The following is a 10632-nucleotide window of genomic DNA, read 5'->3' on the forward strand; positions in this document are numbered from 1 at the left end:
GTGTACAAAACATTAAGAACCTTCATAATATTGAATTGCATCTCCCCCCACCCTGCCCTTTTGCCCTCAGAACAGCCTCAATTCGTCAGGTCATGGACTCTACAAAGTGTCGAAAGTGTTCCACAGGGATGCTGTTGACTCCAATGCTTCCCACAGCTGTGTCAAGTTGGCTGGATGTCCTTTGGGTGGTGGACCATTCTTGATGCAGACGGGAAACAGTTGAGCGTGAAAAACCCAACAGCTTTGCAGTTCTTGACACGAACCTACTACCATACCCCATTCAAAGGCACTTAAATATTTTGTCTTGCCCATTCACCCTCTGAATGGCACACATACACAATCCATATCACAATTGTCTCAAGGCTTAAAAATCCTTCTTTAACCTTTCTCCTCCCCTTTATCTACATTGATTGAAGTGGATTTAACAAGTGACATCAATAAGGGATCAAAGCTTTCACCTGGATTCACCTGGTCAGTCTATGTCATGGAAAGAGCAGGTGTTCATAATGTTTTGTACACTCAGTGTACAGTATTATCATACAAATATATATGATATGATAATAAGCTAAAGACAAGTGAGCTGTAAATAATATAGTGTCATATGGAAGGGGGTTCTAGGCACTATTTGAAATCCCAAAGCATTTCTAGGTTGTAGATCCGCCCTACATGGACACATCTATAATAGTATGTCATGACTTGTCGAGTCTCCACTTTCCAGTCTAGTTTCAGACCAAGCATTGCAACGATGTTGAGCTTTAGAGAAAGGTTCTAACAGTACAGACCAAGCCTTGGAGAAGGCAGCCATCGTTTCAGCACCAACAGTGTTGGTCCAACACTGGCATGTTGGTTTAGTGAGCAAGGGGCATAGTCTGTTTGTTTTAGCATCGGGGCCAATATCTACTGGATGTGTTTGTCGTTCTGTAAGGAGTGGTGTGTGAGTGTTTGTGAGGGGCTGTGTGTGTTTTTGTGAGGGGCTTTGAGTATGTTTAAATCGTTTGTAGCCTGTGTGTGTGTGTGTGTTTGTTTGTTTGTGTATATATACTGTGTGTGAGTTTAAGGGTATGTGTTGTGAGAGTTTGAGCGATGAATGGGTCACAGTGTGCCTTTCATTATGCGTTTTAAGTGGAAACTGTTAGCTGAGTCCATGCTCTGTAAAATGTTGGCTTTTATGGAGAACACACCCTGAAAAGAGTGTATTTTTAGCCCTGTGTTCCCTCTCATGTGAGTCGAAACTATTGGTTGAAAATAGGAACGCCACCAAAGAAATGCACCCCACCAAAGCATACTTCTGACAAGTATTATTTAGCCTGCTTTGGTAGAAAATGTGTAATCTTGGCAGAGACATTGGAAAGACTAAAGTAAAGGAATATGTAGAGTTTTAGAATGGAGATTCTGTTTTCGGTGTGGGTGTGGGGGTGTGTGTGTTTGTGGGTGTGGGTGTGTCCATCCTTGGGCTGCTCTTAGAACAAAGACAACCCTGAGTAGTAGGGAAGAACTCCCATAAACACTTTTGGGCAGTTTCATATGGACGCAACAACACTCCCAGGACTCAGAACACACACACTTACGCACCAATAACCTGCCTCAGACATCCCTTCAACCTCCCACCGCCATTCCAGGAGAACTTCCTGTCTAGAAAACATGTATCAGGAAGTGGAGCCCCTCTAACAATGAAGAGAGAGTAAAGCTGAGGGAAGAGAGGAGGGGAGAAGGGGTGTTTTGAAGCATAGGAGTGATTTAATAACATTGATAACATTTTACTTGGTGTCGGAAAGCATAGGTTAAAAGTTTTATTTGTCACATGCACAAGTACAGTGAAATTCTTCACTTGCAAGCCCTACCCAACAGTGCAGTATTCAATATCAAAATAGTATAACTAATAAAAAAATAATGGAAAAGAAAACCTACGAAATTAGTCAGTGCCAGGATCAAATGTACAATGTGTCATTGATAACCCTATCTGGAACAGGAAGAGTTGGCACCTGTCACAACTTCACTTGATAGCGGTATTCACAAGTCATGGGTATCTCTCTGTAATAAATGCATCTTGACTGTAATGACAAGTGCCTCAGAAATGGTCTCATGATTTCATGAAGTTAGTTGCCATTCTTATCAACAGTGCATATGCAGATATTGTGGAGTGTCAGGGAAATGGATCTTTGTGTTTCTGTGTTGCAGCCTGCAATGTCACCATCCACAACCGCTGTCGAGACACACTGGCCAACTGTGCCAAGATGAAACAAAGGGTAAGAGAGGGGCGAGAGGGGAAAGGAAAGGTTTTTGATGTATGAAAAGCAAGAGTTGGGCCTCTATTCTTTGAAAAGTTGACTGTTGGATGAGACATTGGTCTACTGTGTTTTGCAGCAACAGAAGCTAGCCCTGGTGAGGAACAGCTCCGCGCTGCAGAACGTGGCTCTAAGGACCAAAAGTGAGTATCTCGTTTCCTCAACAACTTCCAGCCTATTTCCTCTCCTTCTTTCGCAATGAATGCCTCCTCTCTGCATGTGAATATAGTGGTGCTGCCACCTGTTGGCTGATCTATTCCACTGCAGTATGGATGTAGCGCTGACTACATCATATGGATTTAAATCCTTTTGGACAGGAAGAGCTCAATTGACCCCCCCCACCACTTGCTCTCACTCTCTCTGTCTCTCTCTCTCTTTCTCCAGCCCCTATGATGAAGGAGCGACCCAGCTCAGCCATCTATCCGTCCGACAGTCTCCGTCAGTCCCTGCTGGGCTCCCGCCGTGTCCGCTCCGGCCTCTCCCTCTCCAAGAGTGTCTCCACACAGAACCTCGCAGGGTGAGCAGGCTGCTGTGTAGAGTCATCAATTGATTTACCTATGTGAGTAGGGCACTGATATGAAGTCGTTTGAAACGTTGTGTAACTGTTTTGTGTTTCCAGGAATCTGAATGACGACTCACCATTGGGGCTGCGGAGTATCCTGTCTCAGTCTACAGACTCCCTGAACTTCAGAAACAGAGCCATGTCCATGGAGTCCCTCAACGACGAAGGGGAGGTGTACTATGCTGCCATGTTGGAGGAGCTGGAGAGGGAGGGGAAGGACTTTGAGGCTGACTCGTGGAGTCGGGCTGTAGACCCCTCCTACCTGCAGACGCACCGCAAAGACGTCATCAAGAGACAGGACGTCATCTATGGTGAGAACACCGCTCTTCCTCACTCTCTCTCTCTCTCTCCCTCTCTCGCTATATTCCTCACTCTTTCTCTCTCTCTCCCTCGCTATATTCCTCTCTATTGCTATCTCTTTCTTTCTCTCTCTCTATCACTTTATTCTTCTCTCTCACCTCTAGTCCTCTCTCTCGCTCCCTGTGGTATGTAAAGGTATTGTATGTTCCTAACTCTGTCTGTTCTCCCCTCCATGCCCCTCTCAGAGCTGATCCAGACAGAGTTCCACCACGTGAGGACCCTGCGGATCATGGAGGGGGTGTTCCGGCAGGGCATGCTGGACGAGGTGCTGCTGGAGCCGGGCGTGGCGCACGCCGTCTTCCCCTGTCTGGAGCAGCTGATGGCGCTACACACACGTTTCCTTTCCCAGCTTATGACACGACGCACTCACAGCCTGGCTCCTGGGAGCTGTACTAACTTTACTATCAACCAACTGGGGGATATACTCACTGAACAGGTAGGAAACACACACACACACTCCGACGTTACGACAGACATCCACACACACACATCCACAATCACACACACACACACAACCCTGAAATACATACAGTCCTAAACGCATGTACCAATTTTGCCGTTCATTAACATTAGAATGCACTCATACAAAAGACCCAACGAACATATGCATAATCTAAACAAATAATACTCACATGCACACACACACTGACTCAGATGATACCCATTGTGTGTTTTCAGTTCTCAGGCCAGTGTGCAGATGAGATGAGGAAGGCCTATGCTGAGTTCTGCAGCCGCCACCCCAAAGCTGTGAAACTGTACAAGGAACTGCTGGCCAGAGACAAGAGGTTTCAGCACTTCATACGGGTAAGAGAGAGAGAGGTGGATGGAGTGAGGGGGGGGGGAAGGGTTAGAGGTACAGAGAACGGCGGAATGGGAAGGCCCAAGAGCATGATTAAAATGTGTGCAATGTGAGAGTGTGTCTGTGTGTGTGTGTGTGTGCCCGCGCATGTGTGTGTGCTCGTGGTATGTGTGTGAGCTCAGCAGTCCGTGTCAGGAGGTGCCAGCTGAGGGGTGTTTCATATGTCTTAGCTAGGAGGAGTGCTGGATAGATAACACTGAATAGAGGGCCACTTTAGTTCACTCATGAAACAACTATCACATTGTAGATGTTCTATTCAATAAAGAGTCATGAACAAGTTATTTCTGCTTTATTACCTAACTAACAGTAGTCACAAGGATGTGTTCTGGTCTCAAATTCTTCATAAGTGTCCTAGCTTTGTGGTCCAATCACACTCTTATGGAATGCCCAAAAAATGTACATATCTTTACTGCTATCTATATTAGATAAAATGGGCCCCTAAAGATGGATCTATACCTTTATTTTAATTTACACATTGAAATTAGTAGTCGTATTACATTTTATGCATAAGTGGTCATTATAGTATATTATAAAACTGGGTAGTTAGGGTCCTAGATGCTGATTGGCTGAAACAGCATTTTAGCTGTGTGTATATCAGAATATAACATGGGTATGGCGCACACATACTTGTTTAGTGTTCTATTTATGTTGGTAAACAGTTTATTATATCAATAAGGCAACTCTGGGGTTTGTGGTATATGGCCAATATACCAGCCCTTAGTCGTGGTATATTGGCAATATATCACAAACTCCTGAGGAGCCTTATTGCTATTATAAACTGGTTACCAACGTAATTAGAGCAGTAAAACTAAATGTTTTGTTTTACCCGTGGTATATGGTCTGATATACCATGGCTTTCAGCCAATCAGGACTCAAACCACCCAGTTTATAATGGCCAATATACCACACCACCTCGGGCCTTATTGCGTAAATATATAATAAGTGGTATTAAATCTGATCTATCCCATAATCAGAGGGTAAGCCGGGGGCCCCTGCTGCGTCGCCATGGCATCCAGGAGTGCATCCTGCTGGTGACTCAACGCATCACCAAATACCCTGTCCTCATCCAGCGCATCCTGGACAACACCAAGGGTAAGACCTGACTCCAGAACAGCTATAGCAGCTTAGTGAGTAGACTCACACAGCATAAAAGCTGAACACAGAACAGCCACTACAGCTCAGGGAGTAGACAAAAACATATAAGAACTGAATAATCTCTACATACACAGCAGTAGAATACCCATACACAACTGAAATGCTTTTGAATACAACTGACCTCAAAACACTCATCATCATCATCATTATCTCTCCCCCCCAACAGGCAGTGAAGAGGAGGCCAAGTCCCTAGCCCAGTCCCTGTCCCTGATCCGGGACTTGTTGAGCTCTGTGGACCAGCAGGTGGCAGAGCTGGAGCGGACCCAGAGGCTCCAGGAGATCAGGGCCAGATTGGACCCCCGGGCCCAGGCAGAGGTCAGGGGAGGAGGGGTGTTCAGGGGAGGGGAGCTGCTCCGCAGGACGCTCCTCCACGAGGGCACGCTGCTGTGGAAGACACAAGGATCCAGACTCAAAGGTAGGGAGGGAGTGTGTATCTGAGAGAGAAAGAGGTAGAGAGAGAGAGATAAAGGGGATATGATTGTTCGTGTATCTTTACAGAATAAGTGTGGAGAAACAAGGTTGCATACTCTATGTATCTTTAACAATGTTCCACTCTGTGTGTGTATGTAGATGTGCAGGTCCTGCTGATGACAGACATCCTGGTGTTCATGCAGGAGAAGGACCAGAAGTATTTCTTCCCCTGCATAGTAAGTCTGCCCCTCTCCTTTCCACTCATCTGACTCATCCTCCTCTCCTCTCTACTCATCTCTTCTGCTTTCCGACTTTTGTTCAGCAGGTCCTACATTGCTTCTGTCTTTGCCTTTCCACACATCTAACTTTATTTAGTATAAATGTTATATCACAGAGCTAACATCTCCCCCCTTTCTGTCTCTCTCTCTCCCTCTCTATCGCTCTCTCTCTTAGGACAAGCCTGCAGTGTTGTCTCTGAAGAACCTGATTGTGAGGGACATAGCCAATCAGGAGCGAGGGATGTTCCTGATCAGTGACTCCTCCCCCCCAGAGATGTACGAGCTGCACGGCGCCTCACGAGACGACAGGAACAACTGGATGAGACTCATACAGCAGACCGTCAGCAGGTCAGCTACTGTAATACACACATACACACACACCTACTCAACTCATTCAGAGCATTGCCGGTTTCAATTTTGAGAATTCTCTATCATCCTTAATGGAATCCTAGGGGTCCTTCCATATGCCCTGGCACTATCCTTAACCCGACCATACCTCACCTTCTCCTCACTCTCTCTCGCTCTCTCTCTCTCCCTCCCTCCAGCTGTCCGTCCAGAGAGGACTTCCCCCTGATAGAGACAGAGGACAAGGCTTTACTGCGCAGACTCAGAGGTACAACCTCTTCTCCTCTCCTCACACTCCTCCACCTTTCTCTTTCTCTATCATTCCTGTGTTACACTTGTCTATTTATCGTCCCTTAATAGACAACATCCACATCATTCTGAACATTCAGTTGTTTTAGACCTGAAGATGCATCTTACTGACTTGAATGTGTTTCTAGCTGACATCCAGCAGAAGGACAGGGAGGTGCTGGAGCTCCTCCAGGAGAGAGTGACTCTGTTCTCTGACCTGGCTGAGATCACCGGTGGGGGTCAGGAGGTCATGCCCCTCACCAACTCTAGGAACATCTTCCGGGCCGACACCCCCTATGCACCCCAGGCGGAATACCTACTCACCGACGCCATCTCAGAGGGTAAGCGAATTTAGAATTTACCTTGATTCTAATTCCTGATCTATGGTCAGTTTGACTTTTCACCACCTAATAGTGAGGCGAGAGGCTGGTGTAGGGCTGGGTCATCCTAGGTCAGTGCCATAGAGGGTAATGTGAGGGTTAATGCAGTCTTATGAGAGGCAGGTATTAAATGAGGCCTAACCCCGAGCTTAGCACTGCAGATGGAGAGGTAGAATTAAATAATGAGCACCCTATAAGAGTATAAGTATCAGCTAGTCATAGCCTCTCAGGAGTCAATCTGAGATCACCAACAAAACCTCAGTTATTAACCCCTGAGTGTAGTGTTATGCAGTGAGTAGGACGATGTTACATTGTGGTGTTAATGTTGCTATGCCTCTTCTTTAGTTTTTAATTCCCTCTCCTTCCCTCCTTTCATCAGTTGACAGGCTGAGTGAGTTGCTGCTGGGTTCTAACATAGAGCTTCCCAAGTCCAACGGTAGCACCAACGGTACCAATGGTGACCAGAACCACAAAGGGGCGCCAGTGAGCAGTGAGTGGTTTTGCTTAGTCTTTTACCACTGGGAGATGGTGGAGGGTTGTCTCTACAGTGTTTCATCTCTCACTTACCAATCAGATCACTTTCTCTCTCCTTCTATCCCACCCATTTACAGATGGAGATTCGATCTCCGTCAACGGAACTCATGAATTCAAAGGAAGTCCAGCGTCCAAGGTGAGAGAGGATGACTGTGCCTTAGGGTTGGATAACATATACATAAGCCACAACTGTGACTGTAATACATAATCAGTTATAATGACTTCATGTTTTGTGGGTGTTCTTTATCCTTTCAGGACAGAAATGGTAACCAGCTACAGGACAGACCACTAAATGAGGAGGTGTGTCAGAGGCTGGTGAACCTCAATGCTCAGCTCCACGCTCTACAGGTGAGGCTGAATGACACACTGGAATGCATTTGAGGCAGTTTATTTCATAGGGGTCCTTCCCTACACCCCAGTTCCAACCTAGATTCAAAACTCACTCTCTCTCCTTCCTCTCTCTCCCAGGCCGCCGTCATTCACCAGGACTCTGTCCTCGAGCTCCGCCTCCGTGAGGGCACTGGCCCTGCCTCCTCAGGTTCCTCCACTCCCACCCCCACTCTTCCAAACACCTTCCCCAGGCTGTGCCGTTCCATGTCACGTGACACGGGTCTGGATGCGGGCACAGTGGCAGTCATGGGGGACATGGCCATGCTCCAGAGGCAGCATGTTCTGCTGCAGGAGGAGGTGGGGAGGCTGCGCCCCCTGGAGGCCAGGCTGAGGGAGAGCGAGAAGGCCCAGGCTCAGATGGAGCAGCAGCTCAGGGACATGAAGGGCAGAAGGGGAAGCAGAGGCAGCAGAGGCAGTAACGGAGACATCGTGGTGGATGTTACAGCCTTAGAGCAGGTGAGCAAAGTAACCTCTGGCAGAGGTGTGTGAATGTCAAGTGTGGGAGTTTGGGGTCAAGTGTGTTTGGGTTTAGGTAGACTTACAGTCCTCACCCCAACTGGCTGAATCACTAAGCCATTCAAGATGCACTAGTGGTTGATCTGTAGGTGAGCTCAAAGAGGATATGATGACATTACTTTTCTCCTTTACTAGGCTCCTGCTAAAAGAAGAGGAAGTGGTGATGGCGAGCCCAGCCCTGTCGCCCCATTGGCCTGTCAGGAACCAGTGGACCAATTGGACGGCGTACAGGAAGGCAGTGAGGAAGAGGAGGAGTCAGAGGAAGAGGAAGAGGCGGATGTAGTGAAGGTTTCACCACGCTCCGACAGTCCAAGAGGTGAGTAATTAACCCACAGTGTCTGTCTTTCCTGTATTGAGTGTAATTGGAATATCTAGGGGCAAACAGTAATGCAGGCACTAGGGATGGGGGTGTGAGCATGCGGGTCTGGGCAGATGAGATGTGGTCATTGTTTGTGTGCGTCTGTAAGTTGTTGTTTATATGTATACGTTTGTATGTGGAGTAAAAAATGAAAATAGAAGGAATATCTACGGCACTAAAGTATTAGTCATTGGTAGGGTGTAATCAGTGAGATAAAGAGGTCTATGACTCGATCACTTTGGGATTGGCCAAATCTATGGAATCCCAAAAGAATCCCTATGGTGTCCATGACAACTGATCTTTACACATTTCTGACCTTTAACCGTATCACACCTAGTTTACCTGGTCACACACACACATTTCTCACTCTCTACCTCTGCATATTGAAGGTGTGTCAGCACGTCATATCTCTAGCTATCTGTTTGGCACCGATTTCTCAGCTGTTTAATGAGTAGGCAGAGTTTTGTGTACTATCTCTCTGCCCTCTCTTAATGGCTGCTTGTTGATAGTCAATAATAGCTCTCTGTCCTCTCCACTCTTTACTTTTCCACCCTTTTCATACATTTTCATTCAACTTTGATCATACAGTATATGGTAGGTTTAGAGGCAACATTTAGAGTATTGAGAGACAGTCACTGTTTTTTATGCCCTTCTTACTTAATCAATGCACCTCTCCCCATTCTTTCTTTCTGTGTGCTTAAAGGGTGGATACCTCTGACAATATTTAACTCCCTCTGTCCACAGTCCTTATTGTATCAGTCAATGTCTGGTAACTCAGTGTAAATAACAGTACTCCTCCAGTCGCATCTCGATTGGAACCTCTATTTACATTACTGAGCTAGCTAGTCCTGTTTTGATCAACACATTATTCAACCATTATTAAACGTATTAATAACATGTTTATTCATATGAATAACCTTCAATGATCTCCGCAGATCTCCAGGATATCCCAGAGGAGAGCGAGTGCGGACCGGAAGCGCAGGAATCCAAGGCTGATTCTGAGATTGTTCCGAGTTAACATTGATCTCACACTGGATACGCAAACCAGAAAACAGGACTTGAGAGCTGGACCAACATATTCTCAACCTCCAACCAACCAGACCTGATAGAACTTATCTTCAGTGATTCCATCTATTCGTCTTTCTTTGGCATAGAAAGCCTACCCAGGAATTGTGTATTGTATCATGGTATAAGATAGTTCTGAGATGTTGTATGCAGGTTTTTTACATGTTTTTCTAATGTTATGTTAAAAGCTTCATCCTCGGGATTGAATCCCTTTTCCAATCCCACTCTTCGTTTCTTATTTCCCTTTTCAAAACAAGGAAGAGGGATTGGGGGTGAAGAGGAGGATCGGGTTCGTAACACCAATGGAATTCTAATGGTGGACTGTATATCTATAGGTGTCTGGTGATACCAGTAGGAACTATTCTGTACTGTAACTGCCTGTCATTGTTGTACATTTAGACCAGTAAAGGAGGGCGGGACAGGAAAGGGGGAGGGCGGGACAGGAAAGGAATATATATATATATATATATATATATATATATATATATATATATATATACACACACACTGTATATAATTGTTTAAAAGAATGTGTGGGTATTAATCAACTCTCACCCCCCAACCCCACTCATTCTTGAACACAAACACTTGAAACCTCTTGTGCTTTTCATAAACCAAATTGTTTCTTTTTTCTAGAAAGACAACAGTAGTGAGCCACCATGAGGGGCTTTATACTGAATATTTTATAAAAATGGGGAAGGGGGGGGGTTTACAATGAACTGTTCTGACTTTTGGAGGATACACACAGAAGGACCATACTGAACCGAAGTTGTTGTTTTTTAATTGAAAAACAACAACATTGATATATGAATTAGGATAAAGAATTGCATCCTTAGAATTGACTAA

At 45.7% G+C, this 10632-nt stretch overlaps 1 protein-coding gene across 2 annotated transcripts in view; it reads left to right on the forward strand.

Annotated features, from left to right (window-relative positions):
- LOC311111119 (rho guanine nucleotide exchange factor 2-like) overlaps positions 1-10244 on the forward strand; it is a gene marked incomplete at its 5' end in the record, with an annotated part of 46482 nt that extends 36238 nt beyond the window's left edge. For both annotated transcript variants that reach the window (XM_084153802.1, XM_084153803.1), the window contains 18 exons: positions 2179-2246; positions 2365-2428; positions 2670-2802; positions 2905-3158; positions 3393-3643; positions 3886-4011; positions 5041-5158; positions 5388-5636; positions 5792-5868; positions 6086-6258; positions 6456-6523; positions 6693-6884; positions 7303-7413; positions 7535-7593; positions 7713-7805; positions 7926-8303; positions 8499-8679; positions 9657-10244. In XM_084153802.1, the coding sequence (XP_084009928.1) occupies positions 2179-2246; positions 2365-2428; positions 2670-2802; positions 2905-3158; positions 3393-3643; positions 3886-4011; positions 5041-5158; positions 5388-5636; positions 5792-5868; positions 6086-6258; positions 6456-6523; positions 6693-6884; positions 7303-7413; positions 7535-7593; positions 7713-7805; positions 7926-8303; positions 8499-8679; positions 9657-9739 (2678 nt within the window). In that variant the 3' untranslated portion in view covers positions 9740-10244. The remainder of the gene's footprint in view (positions 1-2178; positions 2247-2364; positions 2429-2669; positions 2803-2904; positions 3159-3392; positions 3644-3885; positions 4012-5040; positions 5159-5387; positions 5637-5791; positions 5869-6085; positions 6259-6455; positions 6524-6692; positions 6885-7302; positions 7414-7534; positions 7594-7712; positions 7806-7925; positions 8304-8498; positions 8680-9656) is intronic.
- Positions 10245-10632: the final 388 nt, after the last annotated feature.

This window comes from Coregonus lavaretus, assembly GCF_964263955.1.
Source record: "Coregonus lavaretus genome assembly, chromosome: 3".
NCBI classification, from domain to species: domain Eukaryota; kingdom Metazoa; phylum Chordata; class Actinopteri; order Salmoniformes; family Salmonidae; genus Coregonus; species Coregonus lavaretus.